The 24,298-nt window shown below is 41.6% G+C and overlaps 1 protein-coding gene across 4 annotated transcripts in view; it reads right to left on the bottom strand.

Moving 5' to 3' along the window:
- The window catches only part of LOC113991446 (sodium channel protein type 5 subunit alpha-like), a 215,727-nt gene that overhangs the window by 94,733 nt on the left and 96,696 nt on the right, over nucleotides 1-24,298 (bottom strand). For 3 of the 4 annotated variants that reach the window (XM_027727795.2, XM_027727793.2, XM_027727796.2), the window contains exons 11-15: nucleotides 21,523-21,696; nucleotides 18,718-19,119; nucleotides 9,677-9,809; nucleotides 5,606-5,844; nucleotides 647-820 (exon numbers count right to left, since the gene is read on the bottom strand). In XM_027727795.2, coding sequence (XP_027583596.1) covers nucleotides 647-820; nucleotides 5,606-5,844; nucleotides 9,677-9,809; nucleotides 18,718-19,119; nucleotides 21,523-21,696 — 1,122 coding nt within the window. The remainder of the gene's footprint in view (nucleotides 1-646; nucleotides 821-5,605; nucleotides 5,845-9,676; nucleotides 9,810-18,717; nucleotides 19,120-21,522; nucleotides 21,697-24,298) is intronic. The other variant, XM_027727798.2, reaches the window with a different exon arrangement.

Here is a 24,298-nt window from a genome sequence, read left to right as displayed (position 1 = left end):
AGAATGATTAGCATGGACATCCTGGTACACGAAGTGCAACACAAATGTCAGGCTGGCAAGGAAAGTACTTTTCTCTTCCAAAATGTCACCAGTCTCTCATTAATAGAACACCACTATCCTGTGCCTAACAAAAGAGTTGACAGCTAAGGAGTTCCCGTGAAAGACAGGTGTTATGTTATGCTGATCAGTTCTAGAAAAAAAAAATAAATCACTCTGTGAATAATTCAAAGACACTTTCTTTTGACAACATCTAAAAGAACAGTAGCATGTTTATAACATAATTTAGGAATAACAATTTCTAAAACAACAAGTTACTGGCTCTTGCATTTCTTGGGCTATCAATTATCTGCTGACTATGCTAGCAGGTGTATGGGTATAAAACGGCAGATTTTTATTACAAATTGGAATTCAAATATTTTAAGTGTGCTACAAGTACCTGGTACAGCTAGAAGGAATCAAATTATGTTCTCATTTACCCTAATGTAAATCTGGAACAATTCCATTTATCCCTCAGTCTATAATTAGTGTCACGTACTGTTCACCAGTTTGCAGCAATTATCGGCAGATGCGTTTTTAAGAAAACAAGTTGCATTCATGTCAGAGTTTATATGTAATAATATGGGTAAGAACAGAATAAGACCATTACCAGTCGAAAGGAGCGTAAAACAGACAGGTTTCCCATGCTGGACAAACCCAGTTCCATCAGGCTTAGAATAACAATTATGCTGTCAAAAATATTCCAGCCTTGCTGAAAATAGTAGTAGGGGTCAAGGGCAATTACTTTGAAGACCATTTCTGCTGTGAAAATCCCAGTGAAGACCTGCAGAAAGAAAAATATGAATTCAAAGTAACCTTTTAAACACAACTCCTTGCTTGCAGAGTTTCCACTGCTGCAGGTGAACACAGCAGAAAGTCAAAAACATTTTTTACAAACAAATACTTTCTTTTTCATGGCTGATTCTTTATCACTATTACAATTTTGTCTTCTCTTTTCACAACAATACACTGCTGTAAAGTTACAATGACATCTGACTTCAAGCTCTGGATTGGAATATACATTTCTGCCTCCTTCCATCATCTGAAAAATCCCAGTGGTAAAAAAAAGAAAGTGTAAAGGTACCTTTTATAAAGGTTAAATCTATTCATATCAGTGGAGAAAGCTGAGTGAATTCAGCGCGAGTGTTAAGGGTTATTTGGGTTGCAGTGTATCTCCTGTATTATCCCTTTTTATTTTGTTATTATTATCAATAGAAGGGCAACGCACGCCTCCAGTTATTCTGAGGTTATTGCTGGCAGCGAAGGCGATTAGAAACTCTAATTTGAGTCCGGGTTTGTTTTGTTTTTTTTTACAAATAATCATGGCAATTTTCTTTTCACTGCATCTTGGGAACACATTGGTTATTTATGACCCAGTTCAAATGTCATATGGTGGAACTTCTAATTGGAACATTTTTCTTTAAAACAACGTATAAATATTACCTATGAGGCAGAGGGAGAGGGGGGAGGAAGGCTGCTGACAACAAATTCAGTTTTAACACATTCGTGTAAAGTATCCCAGATGTTGTCCTTTTATATGCCCTCCTTAAGTAACAGTTTAAATGCACAATGCAAAGCTACAGTCTATTTAAAATGACAAAATGTGAGGACCACATTCTTCGTATACTGTTTCATTTTCATTTCAAGTCCTAGTACAAGCTGCACAGAGCTTTGTGTTTCTGGAAAATTCTGGAATTTCTGATATTTCTGAAACAGAAATAGATATATCTGCAGAAACAGATAATTTCTGGAAATGTATTTAGTAAAGTACAGGACTTTCTGTGAAATAATCAACATTTATGCATTTTTTTGGTCAAAAAAGAGGGGAGGATACAGAGCTCACGCATCACTAACATACAGTCAAGGAGAAATGTTTTCCTTACTAGCAGTTGAATATTTGCAGCACTAGCCTAGCAGAACTGATCAACTCAGAGCAACAGGGATAAGACACCCATTAAGATGGGAAAGGGAAAACTTAAGGTCATGTAATTATGACATTCAGGAATAAAAATAAATCATTATAGCCTGCATTTGAGGAATGTTTGGCTTTACTCTCTAATGCTTCTGGAATTAATTATTCCAAGTGGCCATTTTACACTATTCCTTATGTAAATTACCTTCTCTTTCTCATCAGGAAAATGATACCTTGGATTGCAGCAATACTTTGGGACATAACTTCCCATCACCGCCTCATACCAAGGACGCAACAAACAACCTGTCTCATATTTCTAACCAGCCAACAATTTCTGAGTCACGGTGGTTAGAGAAACCAAAGACTCCCACCATAATGCTCTCAATTTTCCTAGGACAGAGAACAAGACAAAACTGGATGTCTGTGAAATTGTATCCAGGGGACTGCCTTAAGAAACTACGATACCATGCTGCACGTTATGCAACCGTCTTGCTGAGAAATGACTCAGGAGGATCACTTTCTTTGCCTGAATCATTTTAATCAATAGCCTTCTGAGAAGGAAATGTCACAGCAAGGCAGCAAAATGTCTGGGCCTTCCTAGAGGCATCAGGAATCGTGTATGTGTACCAGCTACGGATTTCAAACAGCGGTTGCCAAACCGCCAGCACCTGGTACACGACGGCTGAGCTTGCACAAGAGGATGGATGTGGATGTGTCATATGAGAAAGCTGGAGAGAAAACAAGTAGCTTAACATCCACTGGTGCCAAATATGACACTGCTGATTTGGAGGACTTTGTCTTAAAAAAAAAAAATCTTTTACCTATCGTTTCAGCCTTTTAGGCTTTGATATTGCATAGAGGCATTTCAGCTTCTAAAAGGAAAACAAAAATTGAGGGAATCTTGCTCTATCTGCTCTCTATCTACTAATTTTTTGAGTGGTGTGTGGGCAGATGAAGCATGTAAAAATGTACATATGCTTGGCTGGCCTTCTGCTGACACTTAAAAATGCTGATTCCTGTAAGTGATGAACTGAAGGAGTCTGAAGGTAGCAGATACTGACTGAAGCGGATGGACAATCAGAGAGGGAGAGCTCCAGTGACTGCCAGATCCAGAGAAAGCAAATTTATGTTCCACTCTCATTCTTTCATTTCACTCAGAAGCATTTGTTCCGAGTAAAAAAATGCCAAAGACCTGTCCTCTTTAATATTTCCCCTGTTTAATGCTAAAATAATCACTTAGAGAGGGTTAGATCCAACAGGAAGGCGACAGCCAGCCAGCATGGGGGCTGAGGGGGGGCTGGCAGTCTGCAGCTTAGGGGATGCAGTCACCTGGCAGCCTGCCCTGGGGCTGGGACTCCCTTCCCTTTCATAGGGAATTGCAAAAAATGTCAATTTTCATTAAAAATGACTTTGCAAAATCCTCCACAAAAAAGAGTTACTTTTGTCTGACCTGCTCTACGCACAATCAATCCAGTTATGCAGGGGTTTAGTAAAGCTGGTGAGGGTGAGCTGGCACAGTCTGGCTTCTCACAGACCCAAGCTCAGATCTCAGAAGGGGAGCCCTGAGCCATCAGCCTGTTACAAAAAATACTGGCAGGCTGTTTTGCTTACTTTACACTTTAAAATAAAGAGCAGAAATGGCTCTAGGCAACACTGAGAAACTCATAGTGAGATTTTTTTTTTTTTTTTTTGCAAAATTTTGCAGAATTTGCTTTGCAAAATTTCTCCTGCCAAAAAAAAAAAAAAAAAAGAGATAAGCAAAACAAACCATGTGTCTCTCTACAAAATTTCTCTCTTTGTTAAAAATTAGGAGTCTTGTTGGCAGGAGGGATGCCAAGGGCTAAAGTTTCCCTGCCTGTGGTCTGCAAGGGAGAGCAGACACCCTGACTATCCCGACTGCCAGAGAGGGAAATGACAGCACTGCCACCTGCTTTGGTGGACACTGGGTCCAAAGGAATTTTTTTTAAAGTCATCTTAGAAAGCCACAAATTGTTGAGCAACAAGAAGGAATGCTGGCTGCAAAGTGCAGCTGGGTACAGTCCTGTGAGATGACTTTCCAAGTTGTCCTTATCTATTGCTTTCTGCAGAGGGCAAGAGAGACCCAAACAGATTTCTCCTTAGACAACAACAGAGCAAGATTTGCCAAGACACAGCAGCTGAAAAACTGGAGAATAGTCCCACAGCCTAGGAGAATAACCTCAACCTGCACAAGGAAGCCCAGAGGACCAGGATAAAGAAAAAAATCCATAGGTGACATGTCACGTATTCTAGGACTGATTCAAAATGTCTGATTACTGCTACTACCCACCTAAACTTGCCAGCACAGAATGCATCTCACTAAAGGCAGATATCACATCTGTAGTGTCTCTGCATACTCCCACCATGGTCGATGGTTACTACAGTCACTGGCCTCCAGGCCATAGTTCACCTTATCCAAAAGTAAATATCTTTACAGCATCACATTAATGTGGTTTAAAATTGTCCATTACTCTACACTGACTTTAAAGGGGGACAAAGGCAACTGGCACAGAGATAGACTCCTCCGCTGTAAATACCTAAAGTTAGGTGATGTGAATCCAGCTTTGAGACACTGCAGCCTTTGATTTTAGAGAAATAAAGGGCTTTTTTAATCTCTGTTGTGAGCTTCTCAAATGCAAACTTAGCAGCATGCACATTCCAGACTCTCCAGATTACTTGTGGTCCTATAGGATATCTCTGTTGCTACCACTACATTTTAGGGGCAACTACACCACGCCATAGCTAGATGGCCTGTGCCTTTTCCAATTCAGATTCTTCTAAAATTAAAAGGATTTTAAAAGTTAAGTTTTAAAGCATTAACACAAGGTAACTTTTAAACATAACTTGGAGAAAGATGATTAAAGAAAAAGCTTCTTTTTTGTAGTAACTGCAGAATTTTAGTGGACCCCTGGGTCACAAATTGTATCATATTGCCTCTGGAAAGGCTTTTATGCTGTCCCTGCAGCTTGACTGTGGACTGTCACTCTGTTTTTCCTTGGTCTCTGCTTGTTTTGCAGCTCTGCACCCATCTGCTCCAGCTTGCACAGTAAGAGTTTCCCCTCGAAGCATCAGCCATGCTTTGCTCCGTGTCCCCTTTGCCCCTGGGTTTGCATGGGACACAGCACATGCCTCTGGAAAGGTACAGCAGGGCATACAGGGACATACAGAGAGTGTACTATAGGCCTCTTCCTTCATACACATCAACCCATGATCAAACACCACTCTATTTCCTTCCTAGACCTTGCCTTGCTTTTTTCTGTAGGTTTCTTTTTGTACTTAAAAGTCACTGTTAGTCACTAAGAACTGCTGTCTTATCACTACTTTACCAGAAATCCCAAATAAAGTTCATTAACCTTTCTCTTAACTCATTTCCCTAAACAGATATTTATCAGGAACAGCCCAGAAACACGGCTTTAATGTTTACTAATAACATTAGAATAGGTTAGTTCGATAAAAACAGACCCTTGTTCTTCATTCAATTCTCTTCACCCCCAGAAAGAGGTGCACTTGCTTGATATGTCATAGGCAGAGCAATGCTGGCAGTGTGTCAAAACACTGGGTATTCCCAAGCCACAGCCAACACTTTAAAAAGCAGGAAATACACTCCTCAGGTAGCAGTTGGAGATCAGGGTGACTTACCAAATTGCCTATGTAAAGCATGTGGTCAAACTCCTTCGTCATCTTATAATGCTCCAGGGCCATGAAGAGCGTGTTCAGCACAATGCAGAGAGTGATGGTGAGGTCAGTAAATGGGTCCATTACCACAAACTTGACAAATTTCTTGATCAAAAGCCAAAGAGGGCAGCAATCCCAAATGAGGAATTTAACAGCAAAGTGGTTCCAGCAGGGAGGACATTTCTGGTGTGATTCCTCAAGCTCTAAGTCACAAGCAGCAAAGTAACAGTCAATTCACACTGAGTTATATGACAAGAGACCACTTAAAATGACTCATAACACAGAGGAAGGCCCATGAATTACCCCAAATTTTTTTAAGGGTAAAAATATTTCTGTCCTAGCAGGTTGGCAAATTACACACTGTGGGGTTTTTGCCAGTTGACCTGCACTTAGCAGACAGTGACCTATTCTGAAAGTAATAACCTCTTTAAAAAGTGCACAAGCAAAAAGGGAGAATCACACTAAAGATGTTAAGTCCAGTCTTATATATAGGCTTGGATTCTTACTCAATTTTCCATATTGCCAAGTTCAAATGGATAAGAATACACTGTCTTCATTTAACTTAGATTGGAATATATTTTTTCATCCCAGGTCACATTTTCAAAGTATCTTAAGTAATACCTTTTAAAGCAGTTAAGAGATGAAAGAGTTTAATCCAACATTTAGAGTTGATTTAAGTACTTGAGAACGAGAGTATCTCTGGTTATCAATAGAGCTTCTGTTCTTGATGTGCAATCCAAACAGGTGTTAAACATCTGATTTTTCTGAGGCCCACATACAAAACCAGGAACCTCATAAGCCCATTTAAACATGCTACTAAAACTCCCCTGTGCTTTTTAAAGATGCTTTTAAAATACTACCTATAATACAACTTTTATATCCTCATTTTACTTGCAGACAAAAGAACTGAAATAGCTTCGTAAGTATAATTTGTTTTAAATGATGGAAAAGAAAAGCCAAAAAAGACAGCTAATAGCTGAATGATAATGATTAGTGGAATTGCCTAATGCTTTCCTTTTCTGATTCCTTTATGGGCATGGAATGCTGTATAACAGTTTTAGTCTATATAATTAGAACCTGCACTGATAACGGGAAAACTTCAGCCAAGGTTGTTATTTCCATCAGTTCATAAACAGCCTTCTCTCCCAGGGCAGGAACCATCCAGGACAAGGGGAAATGACCTCAAAGCTGTGGCAGGGGAGGTTCAGTTGGGATATTAGGAAAAAATGTCTTCACTGAAATAGTGGTTAAGCACAGAAACAGGCACCCCAGGGAAGTGCTGGAATCACCATCCCTGGAAGTGTTCAAATAATGAGTAGATGTGGCACTTTGTGGGCTGGGGGTATTTGGTTGGACTTGATGATCTTGGAGGTCTTTTCCAACCATAATGATTCTATGATTCTTTGTCTACTTTTCTTCATCAGGCAACAGAGCTGTGGCATTAAGTGTCTTCCAGCAAGCTTCCAAAATATCAGATCATGTCCTACATGCACAGGTTTTGCACAAACATCCGCATTGCTCTGAGATCTTTGGGAAACCAAATTGCTTCCAAGAAATAACTGTCTTTCCAGCCTCCAAACAAAAGGTTTACAGGTAAACCCTAAAATGATGAGAGAACCATCAATTTGAATGCAAAATCATAATTTTGCTTTTTTTTTTTGAAACCTGCTTCTGAAAGTAATGAAGAGTTTAAGGTGGTCACTTTCTAAAGGATATCATTTATAATTTGCCAGGTTAATCTAGAACACATCTATCTACATCCTTATTCCTCATAATATGCCTACCCAACCCTACTTATTCCACTATTTTTAATTTGGGGACCTTCATGATGGACACACATCAGATGAGTGACTCTTTTCTCTGAGGTTCCACTCAACACAAGTCCCTTTAAGTCCAAGTTGCTGCTAAAAGAGTTAGTTTCACCCTCCTCAGCCTCAAGTACATGTGATTTCTCTGTCCTTTTGACAGCTTTTGTGCTCCTGGACCTTCTGTGTGAGCTGGTTCTGCCTCTTGATCCAGCTGAAAACTATTCATACAGTCAAATCAAAGCACAGGAACACAGTAAGGGAAGGAGGAAGGTGTAACTGTCCTCTTTTGGCAGTGATGCGGCATTAAAATGATTTAAATCAATTAAGAATTCACATAATTTCCCACCACAGAACATCTTTGGAAATCATAAGAGATTTAACATTTTTTTTTAAATATCTGCAAAAGGAAAAGTAAAATTAGACTCTACTGTTGTGTATTTTTTTTGCTACTTTGCACTGCTTTTAAAGAAAATGGTCAGAAAAATACAATCAAAGTATGTGTTGGAGATGTCTTTTTTCTTATTTTTAAATGGAAAAAAAAATAAAATAGGACCTTTCTTGTCTTCATGGCTTTGCAATGTCTGGGAAAAACAGACAGATGCTGACTACCCAAGAGCTGAGAGAAGAAACCAGGTAATGAAAGGGGAAGAGATTTCTAGTCTGGCTGTTTCAAAGTATGGCACAAATCATACAGCTGTGAGTATAGTTAAAACCCATGGTACATTTTATTCTGATGTGACATTCCTCTTGTTAACAACTATTCAATTTCAGTGACTAACAAAGTCTAGGAGTTAGTAGACCTTTGACAAGGATTGAAACAATTTTCTTCTATATAGGATCATAGAATCATTTATGTTGGAAAATACCTCTAAGGTAATTTAGTACAACCATTAATGTAGCACTGCCAAGTCCACCACTAAACCATGTCCCTGAATGTCACATGCTCTGAGTTACCCTAGACTTCACGGTCCCTATTTCTGTGGTATAAAAGAATAGAGAGTACCACCAAATAAATAAGAATTCCAGCTCAGGTCTTTTAGGCATTCTTAACACATTTCAAAAAAAATAGCAAATCAATCACAAAGGTAATTGCTAAAAACCCCACAGGAAACAAATAAAACCTTTGCAGACTACATTAAACACTGGAGTACACTGAAGTGATTATTTCCCTATTAAGAATACAACCCTATATTTATGTAAACATAAATATATCTTCTGGCCACAATATTGGTGCATACAACCATGGGAGAGGGTAAAAAGCTGAGGAAGAAGAAGGGCTTTGTGGTTTCATGCTGGCCTATCTCCAGGAGATACGTCCAGTTCCTGTCTGTAAGGCATCTCTTATCTAAGTCCCTCTGCCTTGCCTTGCCTTCCTATTCATCAGTCACACAGAGAATCAGGCTGCAGGAGAATCCACAACTTCCCTTGCTCCACACTGTGTTCTTGACAGACATTTTTCTGTGCTCTTAGGTGCTACCTCCTGTCTTGTCTCAATTTGCAATGCAGGAGACACAAGGAACTGCAGGAAGCCCTTTCATGCTGCATGTAAAGAGTACAAGAATGTGAGGGCTTGCTACGAGTTGTCTTGCTATATCGATAAATTTGTGAGAGGGAAATGCAAAGTCCCTGTCTGTGGGAAGACAGAGAAGGGAAATTCTTCTGCACCTCATGGGACGACTCATGAGCAATGGAAAAATTTGCTGAGAAATATTTGCGTGGTTAAAAGGGTCCTTTGAGCACCCTTAAATTTCACGGCGGGGTTCAAGCACCCACCACACTGTTGTGCCCCTGTTGCATGAGAACTTTCCTCTCCCACAGCTTGGATGCTCTGCATGTAGCTGGTGACTGCACATGCCAGGCTTTCCATCAGCCCCAGGGAGATGAGATGTAAATATATGTACAGTCACCCAAACAATCTGGTGCTCCACTGCCCTGCACCTTGGTGAGCCCTGTGTAAACCTAATGCCACGGGGGCACAAAATCTTACCAGCTCCCATTTTGATTACACCATAAGCATTTTCCCAGGACTCCTACAAGTCCATGGTTAAGACAGGGATTATACTGCCTTCTGTTACAGCCTTGCCTCTGTTATGGGGGTTGTAACAACTATCTTTAGTGCCTTCTTTCAAAACAACGAGGGTTTAATATCAGGGCGTTTCGCGTCACCTTTTCTCTGCCATTTAACATGGACATGGCTTTGAGCTGGGGAGCTGAGGATGTCTCTTACCTTCCAGGGCACTGGTGATGATGCTGACAGCACTCACTGCCCTCTGCCTCTGAAAGGGCTCGTCCGAGTGGTCCACGGAGGGGCGGTGGGGCATTAAAAGCTGTTTCTTGCTCGCCTCGTCCGAGGGAGAGGTCTGTGTAAAGGAACACATTGGATCAGCAGAGTAAAACCAAGGCAGACAGAGGGTAGCAATTTCAAAACTGCCTAAGCACTATTTTTCCCATCTGAAGAGCCTAAAGCTCACTGACTTGTCACTGACATGCTGATGGGGTACAGCTTTTGAAAATGGCACTTTGAGCAATTTTGGAAACGTTGTTCTGCCCTTTACCTTCCTGTAAACTGTGGGTGAAAATAAAGGAACACTTCTGATGCCAGAGAAATATCAGTGCTGCTTTACCATGCTCTTTGCTTGTGAAAAAAGCCCTGCTTAATTACATTAATTATTCCATTATTTCTGAAATGTGTTAACTGTTTAATTATACAGCTAGAAGAGGAAAAGGGCGTGAGTAACAGCTCTATTACAGATCTCTGATATCATACCAAGCAAACTGACTCCTCAACACATGTTTTTTCTTGTTCTGAAACACTGCCAAGTCTCAGGAACATATTGTCATTCTAGTGATCTTTGGTGTTATGGACTCCAAAGCTACATAATTAGGGGAGAAATTTAGCTTCATTTTTCGCAGGAAAAAGAAAATAACCTAACTCTCTTGTTCTCATGTTTCTCAAGGAAAAGATTAAAAAAAAAATCCTAAAGAAATCAAATACCAGGAAAACAAAACTCCCAAACTGTCCTTGCTTAATGTCTCATTTTAAATTAGTTTTGCACTTTTTGTAGGCTTGGGTTTTTGATGTCAGACAGAAGCACAGTAAAGCCGCAGACACACATTGTATTAAATACTTTACATTGTCAGCTCACAGGAGCAAGATATTAAGACTTTTATTATTACAAGCTCCCACTTCATATAGAGACAAATCCCACTCGGTTTACTCCTCCAGATCTCACACAGGTGGAAGGAAAAGTGGTGGTTGAAGTGTAAGGATCTGGGAAAGCCAGGCTCAGCGTCATTCTCTGTCACAGACCTTCTGGTTGAGACACTCAGTCTCCCAAAATAAATATTTAAAGCCTCTGCCCTGCTCCTCCAAGCACACAGGCTGTGAGGTCCGAGATACTGTGTAAGCAAGACAGATGTAGAAGATGGATCCTGATGGCTCTTGCAATACTGCTCAGGGAAATGTGGAAGGAGAAGAAATTCCTACAAAGGTGAGAGTCCCCAGTTTATACAGACGTCAGAGTAGCTGATTTTGTTTCTCCATAGTCAAATGAGCTACAGGAATCTGATCCAATATTCTGGATCTTCTCATCTCTTGGGTCTGAATTGGCCCTGACCAATTCAAGAAAGGCACTTCCATGGGAATGGCAGGAAAAAAGTGCTGAAGCTCTACAAGTTGTCTTTCTGGAGTGTGACCTCTTCAGGGCAGGGGACATCCCCTTATCAGATGATTGCAAAGGGCAAAGATGCTTTGCCACAGGTTGACACTGAAAACAGTAAGCAGGATGCTGGTCCCAGGTCACTTCAAAGTACTGCAGTTAAAAATACCAATCACTGCAAGGCTAGAGAAGGGTAAGGACTTTCAAAGTAAGCACTTAAAACATTAGCAGGGCCAGGAAAGCAGTAATGCTTCAAAATGTTTTTGGTTGTTTTTTTTTTTCTTTTTTTCCTAAAATGTCCTTTGTTGTTTTTGGTTTTTTGTTTGTTTGTTTGTTTGTTTTTTACAATTAACTCATTGTTCACTGAGTTACTAACAAAGTCATCTCAAAAGGAAAGTTATAATCAGAAACTTTTCCAAGAGAGTTCTAGTTGTACACAACATAAAAAGAAAACATCCTATCCTTGGCTCAGGAGCCAGGGAAACCAGGAATGTTATTTCAGATGCATTAGTTTGCTTGATTCCCTTCACCTCAAAAAAAATCCAATAAAAAGCAAAGAAACAACAAATGTTTTATTAATGAAGAAAGCATCTACAAAATTGCATAATCATTCACAGTAGTTTGGAATACATAACAAATACATGGTACCAAAAAGAAATAACTAGACAAGGCAATAAAAAAAGACGAGGGAGAAGTTTCTAAGTAGAATAAAATAAAAAAAGCAAAAGCAAAGAAAAAGAAAAACAAACCAAAACCAAAACAAACCCAACAAAACTCCAAAAGTAAACCCACAACTTCTCTGTCTGTAGCATAAAACATACAAACCCCTCAAATTTCAAATTCCTCTAGGTTATCTAACTTTTTAAACCATACTATCTTCCCACCCTATGTGACCAGTAACATGTCATCAGACAATCCCATCCTCAGAAGTCCTTTACCTGAAAGCCACCTTTTACTCACAGGCGCAAAGAGGTAAAAAATCAAAGTAAAAACATTCAGGGATTCATTCTTCCTATTTTTTTTGATTCAGCTAAACCAGGGTAAATGAAAAGTCCAAGTCAAACTGGTTTGGCACATCTTACATTAAAAAAATTAGCAGTGAACTGACTTTTCCCCTAGGTTTGATGCGATAATCCCCACTCCACAAGTTCTTCAAGTCACTCTATTTATCTTTCCAGCCCAGCAGTCTCAATCCTGCCACCTAGAAGTGGTCCCCAAGACTTCACAGGTCCTTCTGGAGTCGAGGGGACTGTTTGCAGCGTGCCATCCTTCACGTGCAAAGGGTGTTTCTGAAGGAAGTGAGAATGACTCCTTCCTTCTCCCCTCTCTGGAGAGGTGAGGGGGTGCAATTTGCTGCTGGCCCACGTTCAGTGCAAAGGGTACCACATGGGACAGCCACCCACTCGCCCAGCAGTGTGTGCAGAGCCCAAAGACCCTGTTCCCTGCCAGCCCCTTGGCAGTGGGTCATCTAATCCCTAGAGCCAGGACACAGTGTGTGGCAGGTAACGTCAGGGACAAGGAATACTCCTGTGTTCTCTTTCCCAATAGAGCAGTAAGCCTATCACATAGTCACCTTGCCACTTACTGGGAAGTATTTGTCCAGGAAAGAAAGCTTCCATGCAGGTGAATTGCTTAAAATTATTGAAGTTACTTAAAGAAGTTTATGAGCTTTTGTTCTATGTGAGGGGGGTTTAGGTTTCTTTATTACTATTTATTTTAGAACAGAGATGGCTAATAGCTAGCAAGGAACTGGTAGTTTTTGCATTCTGAGACAGAAAGCAGTTCCAGGAACTGGACAAACAGGCAACATAAAGGCTATTATCACCCCTGAGAGAAAATACATAGGCACAGTTGCTCATTGTACTTATATTTCTATAGGAATTAAACAAAAATAACAGCAGTCCCTACAGTTACGCAAGGAGGCTCCTTAGGATCCAGAGGAGAAATCACAGTGGAGTTAAACATAGGCAGCTCCAGCAGGACAAGATTATTTGTTGCTCCTTGATTGACTAGAAATGTTTCTCCTTTGGATTAGCTAAATTCTATAGGGACAAATATACTATTCAGTAATTTACATGTAAATGAGGATGCATAACAGAATTGTTTCCTTCTCACTGCCTACAGTTCTGAGCTATGTCAAAACTATTATGTGAAGATGGGTTTATACATGGCAGCATTTTTAAAGACCATATTTGGGAACTGGGGCAGGTTTAATTTTCCTTGTACACTTAAAATTTTTTTCCAGCATAAAAAGAGGTGAACAGGCTACACCACGAACAATGGATTCTGTAAGGCACTAGCACAAATATTTAATGAGATTGGAGGTGACCATGATAAAGCACAACTTTAAAAAGAAGTCATTTAATTTTGGGGATGCTCGGTTATTTAAAGAGATAAACTGGAGCAGCTTGAAATATTTGTGCTGAATCTGAGTGATTTACACTCAGGGTGTGCTAAAGCAAAGTTTGAAATGAGCAGTAGCTAGAGTCATGGTGACAATTCTTTGTGACAGCGGCAGGGGGCCGGGTAGCTTTCATCCCTATAACTTATTGGTAGTGATTTTTGGATGACTTGTTTTGTTGACCTTTATTTCTGAAGATGGAAACTGCTAACATTTTCCCTTTTCACCAGTCCTGTGGCAAAGCAAGAAGGGAAAAAAAGAAATTTTACCTCGGGGTGGTTTTAGGGTCAACAAGAAAACCTCGAAGCAATGTGGTCAGCAAAAGCCTTTTATGCTTAGCTGCAACAAAAGCCAAGGTCTTTTGTTTTTCTTTTGTTTTTCTTTTTTTTTTTTCCTTTTAAAATAAAATCATCAAAAAAAGTTTTTCCAAAGGTAAACTTCTAAATTTTTAGTTCAGCCTCTCAATAAATAGCCTGACCTCTCTCAAGGGCTCACCCCCCAGTAGTTTTCACTCCTGACAATCTAGCAGTGCTCAGCATTTCTAGCTTCTTAAAAAAAAACACATGAGTGTTACCAAGAGGAAATTCAGGAAAGGTTATATCTGCAAGAGGGAGACTCTGCATGGCTCCAGCCTTGGCCTCGTGGCCCATCCCAAAACCACGCCACAGGTTGTCCCACTCTGCTCCTGGACTGATGGGAAGCTCTGGTGAGCAGGCACCCCAGGAAGAGCAAAGCAATGGGGACCATCAGCTAACAGCCTATTTGCAAACCACCACCTCCTTAGTCCTGTGCCCATTTCTCTTCCACTTCAGAATAATTGGAAAGTCAGGTTAAACTAAAACCTTATGATTTCCTTGCACTGTTACAGGAAGGGCTCCAGCTGGCTTTAGGAGGCAAGAGGGGATGCTGTCATGAGTGTTTATTAACCCTCAAGAGGTTCTTAACAACAATAAGTGATATCTTATTTAACCTCATCAGATCCCATGAATAAATTGAGCTCCAGGTAACAGCTCATTAACTAAATCCAATTCTGTTGAAGCATATCAATACCTTGTGAAGGGAGATGTTATTCTAACCTCCTAAGAAACACCAAGACACAACAGAGCAATACAAAGCTACAAATAAATACTGCAGGAATGTGCAGAAACTTTTGGTTGGATTGTGCCCTGAAGTCACTTACATAATGTACAGACCTTCTCTAAAGAAAGTAATAGCCCAAAATCCCACCCAGCAATCAGCACGAGCATAAAAAACATACCATTTTTCAACCCCCTCAGTCTCTGGTCAAGCCAAAAAGAATTAGGACTTAGGCACAGTCTCCAGGTCTGCCCGTGTCTTATTTACACTGGGTAAGTCTGATGAAATCAGCAGTTGGACCACTTGAATAAAGCTGGTAAGAGAACAGGGCAGCCCTAAGTCTTCTGCAGGATACACTGGAGAATTCCAGGACAGTGACTAGGACTTAACCATGGGTTTCTTGGGACAAGCTCCCAGCACCCCTCAGACTTGAACACCCGTCACTCTTCACATCGAGCTGATGACTGCCTGACCCAGGGCTGTCTTTGTGAAGGGTTTTTGCAGACCACACTTCACATTGCACCACTTTGCTCTTCATGTGACCTCTGTGGGCTCTCTGTCTTGAGCACTGCAGTGAACCCCCTGTGCTGCCAAGGGCAGCTCCTCAGCAATGATGCCACCACTCCTTGCGTGTGCTCTTCTGTGCCAAGGGAACACCAGTGGGTGTAGAAAAGCGTGCAGACATGCACGGGTTCCCTGCAGAGGGTAGGATGCCCCTCCTCTGGCTCAGGTTGTGCACTTGAAGCCACTTTGATGCAGAAGACTTCATGAGCAGATGCCACTCTGAATGGACTGTGCTGCCCATGGCCAGCAAACCTGCTGACCGGTCAGACTGCCCCTGCTGACAGCACTGATGGGCCTGAGCACCATCCATTGAGATGATATGAAATTTCTCCTGTTTCACTAGCTGAATTTAGGGATTAGGGGAAGGAGATGGAAAGTGCAAGCACGCTTGGTTTCTCACGGAAACACACATCCATCTGTGCCAGGCAGCCAGGGCCATATGAAGAGCCAGTTTCAAACTTTTGCTTAGCTCAGTTGCTCTTCTGCAGCCAAGTATCAGGACACCAGTCATGTGAGTCACCAGCCTGAATAGTGGGATAACCTGCTGCAGCCACCTCTCTTGTGGGAGAAGGCAGAAGCTGCACAGATGCTTTCATGTCAGCTCAGCTGCCACCTGCAGCCACTCCTGTGGGCAAATGGCCCTTGGCTGTGACAGGGGGCAGCAGTTGCAATGACACAAAGACATGGAAGTTGTGCATTGTGGTGCCAAACACTTTGCCTGGGGTAAACTCTTCAGGCTGAATATTGCTAAAACTGGTCAGGCTAAAATGCTTAAGAGTGGCTGGTGACTGTGCTTTCCCTGAGAAAGCTTAGGAAGGCCCACTTTGAAATCATTTGCTACAGCTATGGTCTACTTAAGGGTTGAAGTTCAGAAACTTAAAACCAGAGATGGTCAGACCTTCTTCAATGTTTACTCTGCCTTTTAAATCAGAAGTGCTCTTCTGAGCTTTCCACAAACCAGAATTCAGTGATCTCCCCACTTAGCAACAATTGGACTGATACTACTGAGCATCACAGAGTGACCTAAACAAATGCATTCTCAAAACCTAATGCTGTAAATCCTGTTTTTTCAGCTCCATCAACCCAGACATTGTGTTTGCATGACTGAATCCACACTTACACCTCAGGAAGCTGCAAGCAGGGCTTGACCCATATTACAGTGATGCCTTTTCATGGACTGGACCTTTATTCTTGTTCATGAAAGACACAACAGATAGCCCAAGTGGGTCCTTTTTTCACCATGGGCTCACTCTCATTCAAAATAAATAACAGCAGAAGGGTCGGTGGGGTTAATGAGGTAACTGCAACTTCACCCTGCAAGTCTTTGTTTTACTTCCCCAAACATATCAAGAAAATATAAAAAGAAGCCAGACCTGCTAAGAGAGAACAAATTCAACTTCAAATTTTACCACGAAAAAGGTGAAAATAATCCAACACAAAGTCCAGAAACACCCAGATTTACCTCCAGGCACACTGAGGTGCTGGATTTGCTATTTCTTTTTGCCTGTGCCACAGCTGAGGCTGCACGTTTGTGCCCAGCGCTTATGATTCCTGTAGTGAATACATCTGTACAGCAATGGGCTTCTTGCCAATTAGCTTTTAACTCCAGCTCACATATTCTGGATAGATTAGATACCAAACCTGTTTTCCAGAAGACACAACATCCTTCACATTGCATCACTGAATGAGCATCTGTTACTATAGAGCCTGGGCGTTATTTCCTAGGTGTCCAGGGAACTGCCATGTGAGCTCACCCACCTGGGCCATTCCATTTCCAACATCCAATTTTTTTTTAAAGGCAGGAAGCCAACAAATGAGAATAAATGCCAGCAGAGCTTAAAGCCTCCCTGTCACCTCAGGACCCAATCCCGTAAAATACTGATATTTTCTGTGAAAGGTTGAGTGCTCTCATGCTTTGCTAAGTTTTTTCTGACAGCTGGGACAGCCTCAGCAACCTGCAGAGCTGCTTTCCTTACAGAGAAAAGGGGGACATCCTCTACTCATCTGTTGAGGTCTTTTGACTTTGGTTCAGATTTTTTTTTTTAAACAGATGTACAAACTTTCTTCCCCAATTCCTTTAATACACAGCAAGTTGGGTTTTTTTGCACCAAGCTAAATCCAATAAAACTTCTTTATCTACAAAGAGTGTTTCTGCTGCTCAGCTGTCTAGAGACTTGTCTCAGGACTGGTCATCCTTGTCCATAGAGAATAAAAGTGGGATTACCAAAGTCCTAAATGAACTAAGGTGTGAACATCCAAAAAAGCAGCAACAGCCTCAAAACTGTCAACATAACAGATAATTCTCACACCAACCAGTTTCCCACGCACAGCACGGCCCCTCCTCTCATGTATGGTGTGAGAGTCTATTTGCAGGACTACAGGGAATGCCCAGATAGGTGAGGAAAAAAACATCAGTCCTAAGCTTGAAAGAAAAGAAGCTGCTTGGCTCTAAAGAAAAAAGCTACTTCCCAGTTTACTGATAATCTGACACCATGGCTGGGATCCATCTCACTCACCTTTCTCTTTAGGAGATACCTTGCCTAATACATGTTATAATCACATTTGCTTTTTTTTTTCCCCCACCAGTGTAACCTGTTTTTGGCACCTTGTTACTCTGAGTGGGCTTTATCTCACCTGACTTAAGGCATGTGGTTAAAGTGAACAGAAAGAGGCACTTTCAGGGAGAGAGATTATTCTGATCCATTTTTTATCACTAAGATGGAATAAATCTTGCACACGCTGACTATGGTAGAGACCTCCGCTGCTTTAAAGACTGTTTAAAGAGTGATGAGCTTCAATGTGGACTACATAAAAAGAGATAAATTCCCACCATCTCAAACTAGCAACCTGCCTGTGTAGTAGCTATTTCCAAAAAAACCATCTCATGGTTTTCCAAGTGAATTTGTTCTTGGGTCTCCTAATGGTACCAGTCTTTATGATTGTGTTCACAGTTTTATTAAATGCTTCCCAGCAGTAGTGCTTTGTAACAAGGATTCTGGCAATCTCCAAAAGGCCTGAAGTCTGTTGATCATCTGCTCATATTTCCTGGGTGTTATTTGAATTGGATGCTAAACCCTTCTGGGAACAACCTTTGGACTGCAGAAAAAAACCCCCACAAGTGGCCCGACAGATGACCAGAGGTCAGATGCGAACAGAGAGCAACCAGTGAGAGAAAACGCGGTCTCAAGATGGTAAGACACACCCAACCATTTAAAAAGCATAATTTTCTATCCACCAGACAACGTCAGCTATTCAAAAGTCAAAAGAAACCAATTTTAAAAATGTCCCTTCAAGTAAAGAAAATTCATGTCAAGCCCAAGATTTAGGTATTTGCCTCCAGCCAGCTCTGAAGAGTAAGTCTCACCAGAAGGTATGAACCACTCTGATGTGGCACTAGACACACATTACTGTGTGAGTGAGCCCCTTGTCTTCCCACCCTGCCTGGAATGGTGGGCCTGGGTTTCTCCCTGTAGACTCCATATTGTATAAATAAATTACAGCAAACTCCAACAACATTTAGAAGGAAACAAGAGTGCAAATCATATACAAAAGTTATAAAGTACTCACCAGGTCGCCTGTCCCAGGCTTTTCCAAAATAACTGGGGGGAGCAGTAACCCTGCAGGAGAAGTAGGGTCTGGGTTGAGTGCCCCGATGCCTCCTCCTATCAGGGAAACCACACCATTGCAATCCACTGAGCTGTTCCTTTTGCCCGTCTGGGTGTAGTTGGGAGTAGTAGGGTGAGAACTATGGCTCACTTGACTTTGCACGCTTGGACGTCTCCCAGATCTTGGAATTAAGAGAGAGCCCCGGTGGCTTTCATTTTCCCCAGCGATGCTGATCTCATCATCGGCAAAATCTGTTTCGGAGCAAGTGTCTCTGCCACGGAGTCGGAAACTGAAAACGCTTCCGTGGCTGGTTCTGCGCTTCACCAAGTTTGCGCTGGGACCATAACTAATGCCAAGGAGAGTCTAGAAACCCCCAGAAAGGAGAAAGGGGAAAGAGAAACAACATTTTGCAACACGTTTTCAGGAGCGAGGAAGTTCTGGGGAGAGCAGCAAGTCCCATTTTAAATCAAACGCTTCAGGGAAAGACTTAATTACACATGTTCAGCCTCCGCAAAGTTAAGAGGTTGAACAGTCATTCCTAACCATCAGGTATTTCTCTAACTTGACAGTTAAAGAGGTACTGAAATAGGAAGGGTCAAGGTGGCATTCAGCTCATGGAGTGATACTTCCTTTGCATCTACTCTCCCCAAAATGATAAGTGCCAAAGGACCTGGGAAGGCAGCACAAGGAGTGGAAGACAGGAGCAGGGAAGGGGATCCAGCTCCAATCTACTGCATTATTACACATCTTCATAACAGCTAGGGAAGGAACAGTGCAGTGGGAGAAGAAGAGATAAAGAAATAGGGCAGGAAATGAACTGCAGGGAAAATGAGAAGAAGAGGGAAGAAGAAGAATCAGAATACGACGGAAGAAGGTGATAAAAGAAAAAAAAAACTAAACAAACCAAGAGCAAGAAGAGGGATATGGTTTATTAGTTTGTAAAATGATTATCTCAATGCACATGGCTGCTTAAGGGATAGGTAACCTCAGTACACAGCAGTCTCCCTCACTCAAATATCAGCCTTGATGATCCACTCTGACGTCAGTTAGTGAGACTGCAACTCTGCCAGAGCACCAGCAAGATGTAGCCAAGGACTAAACACACCTAAAATCTGGCAGAGTAAAAAAGATGTTCGGAAAATGTGTAAGGAATTCAAGTCTATCCCCTTCCCGCTTATCTGAAGAGGAAATTATTTGAGTAAGAGATTTTAGGCAGAATATATTTTTGATTTTATGGCCTGTACAGAATTTTCAGCTTCTTCAGAACTTTCCCATGAGCCAAGTACATACGAAGAGAGGTCAGATCACCACAGCACCCAGAAACCAGACAAACCAAATGAAGCCTGATTTAATTTTGGGCTGTAGCTTACACCACTGAGTTACATAATGATGCCATTTAATGACACTGGTACAAGTAGGAGTACAAAACCCAGGCCCCTTCTAACTAAAAACAACCCATTTTGACTGCTACCAAATTTTAACTGGTCAGAAATCCATGCCTGGGTTTCGATGGCACAGTCGTTGAGACTGATTTCTGATGGCAACACACTTCCAGCTGCTCAGATAGCATCTGAATGATGACTCAGCCTTATTCCCTCCAACCATGCCAGACACAGCCTTGCAGAGAAGATTTACTATAAGCTTTGAAATGTGTCTCCCATGCTTCTCATGCATATGACATCCGGGGGGAAAAGTGAAAACAGGAAATATTAATCTAAGAAATAAAACTGGCAACGCACAGCTCCAATCCATGGTCATTCTGGCACGTGGTGTCTTGAAACCCCACCCAGAATGAAGCTAAAAGTGCAGTCCTAGCTTTATCAAATGTGTAATTTGTTACGCAACCCCCTCGACCAATGAGACAATAACAGAAAATACTAGATTAAAAAATGCATGTCATTAACAGAAATCCAGTTCTGGGTAAATTTTGTGAGCTGGGGAGTCATTAATTGGTCACGTTTACTTACATCACTCACATGTTTTCTATGAGCTTTTTATGGTTGCCAAGTATTCCTAAATTCACTGACAAAAAAAAAATATAAAAAGACTTAGCCCATTACATGGCTATTCAAAAAACAAAACAAACTCATTTAAACTTTGCCCTCAGTCAAACAAAGACAAATTATCTGGAGCTATTTATGATCATTTGATACATACAGCATGTGCAGATTCATATTCATGCATGTCAGGAACATTTACATAAAACCCTATTTAACAACAATCTCACTGTTTTTCTTCCCTGCAATAGAAAGTAGAAACAAGTGCCACAAAGTTTTGACTTGAAGGCAACTAGCAAAGGAATATAAAAATGTTAATAATGTCTTTGTACAGCATTTTAAAAGCCCTCAGAGACAACTTTCCTCTTTTTCTCCTCCTCTCTTTTCTTTTTAAGCTTTGCAGGTTTCTTCTAAGAATTTTTCATCTCTAGTAGGGATAGGATAAATATAATCAGATGAATGAAATTGAAGTGAGAAAATAAACCAGACTGTGGGCAATATTGAAGCCAAAAGAAAAAAAAAAGAAAAAAAATTGAAAAAAAAGTTTGGAAAAATGTTTAATGGGCATTTTTAATTAATTTTGAAAATAAAGTGGCAATACATATCCTTCCACTGTTCTAACACAGCCTGTCTGTAGTATTTGCTGTGTTAATATCAGTCATGACATTAAATATCTGATTCTTCTGAAGGTTTCAGCTTTAACTGCCTGTTCAGAGCCTGGCCTGTCCAGGAAAGTGTAGAATAAATGATGTTTCAGACCATGGCTTACCATCCTCCTCTGACCATCGTCGTAATCACAGTTGGGATTCCTTTGGTCTTCCACATACTCATCTGTCCCCAAAGATTTCTTTTTCTTTCGCTTATTTCTTCTTTCTTTCCCACTTTTGGGTGACATTTCCAATGAACTAAGTGACATTGAATCAATTCCTTTAGCAGCGAGCGCCTAAATCAGAAGATGGCAGAAGGTATAAAAATTATTATTTAAGGATTTCAGTGAGAAATTACTATTTACACTCCTCAGCAATTATTTTTTATTTTAAATTTTCAGGTTGTATAGGAGATACGTTAAAAGTTTCAGGAGATCATTAATCATAAAACTGTCTCACATGGCTGAAACCATTCTTCACCTGTTTCTTACCTCTACGTTTAGCCACTGGAAAATAAACAAGTGAGACAGGTTCCTAGAACAAATGCACGCATGCAGGTCTGCCTCCTGGATCCTGTGGCGGAGCATTAGGAATGCATGCACAAAATAATGTTGGTTATGTAGAGCTCACACAAGAGACCCTTTGACACTCCATGAAGGAACAGCCTGTGTGCACACACGGGCAGGTTTACAACGTGCACACATCTCCGGAGTAACATTTCTGATGCCAGGCAAAAAAATCCCTCAAGCTGGGGAACCTCTGATTAAAGTCCCCCTGGGACTTCTGCCCCTTGAAGTGGGAGGGCTGGGCCGAAGGGAAAAATCCAAGCTGGGATTTTTCCCCCGCTATCAGAGAGGGATGCTTGGAACAGCAGGCAATTCGGCTGGCACGTTTCTGTAAACACTTATCCCGAGCAGCAGCACAGGCAGCCGTGATCAGAGATGCAAAGAGAAAACCATGGGCTTAACTGGAGATAAGGTGGACTTTGCTTTGCCCTGTGCTCCCGCAGCTCTGCCGGCTGCCTGTCCGGATCGCTGCAGGAGGAGGGTGATAACACACCCACCGCTACAAACCCGGCAGAAGCCGAGTGCGAGACCCTGAGCGCACAAAGACGCAGCCTTGGGAGCAAAGGAGCATCCCGGAGGAAGGATCGATAGGAGCAGGGAGAAAGCCAGAGCTCACACCAACGCGCTGGGTCCCTGTCCCGGGTGCAGGAGGGAGGAGTGGGCACAGGGGGCTCTGAGTACAAAGCACCGGGTCAGGTTTGGAGGTGCTGGAGAAATCAGCGGTAGCCACATCAGTGGCCTGGAGACAAGCCCGTTTGCAAAGCCCCCAGCTGAGATGCCTAAAGAGAGTGAATTATTAAAAAAAGCCTCTCCAGGTTGCCCAGAACAGGAGGAACGGATGAATCCTCAGTGCTATTGTCTGTAAGCCACTAGAATCAAACAGGCAATCATCTCTCCGCTGCAAAATACTCCCTTCCTCCCACAGGCATCAGTCCAAGGAAAGTGAAGGCACTTAACAGCCGTGTAAAGAATCAATCATGTATTTCAAGGAGTAGCGGTAGCTCTATCAAGCTGAGAGCACAACAAAACTTAATTCCTGTGGGAAATATCTTTCATAAGCAAGGCTGCTTAGAGCAGAGAGGAGGAGGGTTCAGACACTGGTCTAGGCTGGATTTTTGGGGGGGTTTTTTTGGAGTCAATTTAATTGCTATGCTGAAGTGCTTCCTCTTCATAAAGATTCAGCAAGTCTTTTGGTGTTAAGCTTTTTGGTGTTAAGCTCAGATTTAGAAATGTGTTAAACCAATTGTATAAATTGACTGATAGCCCCCAAGCAGGTCTATCAATTATATTTCTAGTCTCTTTATACTGTACAGTGTAAAAGCTGGTCTAAAGAGTTTTGGTTTTTCTTTCTGATTGCTGTCATATTTTGTTGATCTAGAAAATATTGCAGGTTGTGCTAGTAAGCATGCTGTACTCATACTGCAAAATAAGCTAATTTTCTGTTTCTTAGCATTTTCTTACCTTTTGCTTAGATGGAATTGCTTCTGCGCTGTGCACCTCTCTCAGTTATTGGAAAAAGGATTCGGACTGAATTATTCCTCAGGGAATGGAGGATCATAGAATCATAGTTCTGTTTGGGTTGGAAGGGACCTTAGAGATCATCTCGTTCAACAGCCTGCCACAGGCAGAGACACCTTCCACTAGACCAGTTTACCCAGTGCTCCATCCAGCCTGGCCTTGAGGATGTCCCCATGTCCTGCCTATCCACCCTTTCTGTTTGGGTTCCTGTGCCTGGACCATGTCCTGTCCCTCAGGCACTGCAAGCAATAACCCACTGTAACAGCTCAAGGAGCAGGAAAGGTGTGTGGGACCAGGCACGTCTGGCAAGGACATATAATGTCTGAAGGATGGGAGGAAAGCTTAGTTCATGTTATCCCAAGACATGGAGATTATGCAAGAGACAGTTCTTGAGGCAGGAACTTAGCAGTACAGTAAGAAAGTCAAAACCAAGATCTTGCTCAAGGTTTGGAGAACAAGACTAAAACTGAGCAGCTTTGACTGGGGTGAGACATCTGAGAAGGACTCCTGAAAGCTCCATGGTGCAGCCACTCAATTCACTTTCCTAAGCCTCTTCTTCAAAATGTCTAATTTGAGATATCAAGAGCTGATTTGCAGATTTACTAGACTTCATTAGTGAACATGGCAGATCCAAATCACTTTACTCTTAAATTTCCTTTCCATAAAATGAGGACAATATTGCAGGAGTATTACAAATAAAAGTGAGTATTTTTGAAGCACATGGAGTCTGAGCAGCGACAAGAGGCACTGAAAAACCTCTGATGATGTTAGTCACTTCCTCTTTGAAGCAGGCTTTGACTGCCTAAGTTGGAAG

Source organism: Pipra filicauda, unplaced genomic scaffold (genome assembly GCF_003945595.2).
Source record: "Pipra filicauda isolate LSUMZ 115617 unplaced genomic scaffold, ASM394559v2 scaffold1_size10287979_pilon, whole genome shotgun sequence".
Lineage (NCBI taxonomy): Eukaryota > Metazoa > Chordata > Aves > Passeriformes > Pipridae > Pipra > Pipra filicauda.
This window is presented reverse-complemented; position numbering and strand designations above follow the sequence as displayed.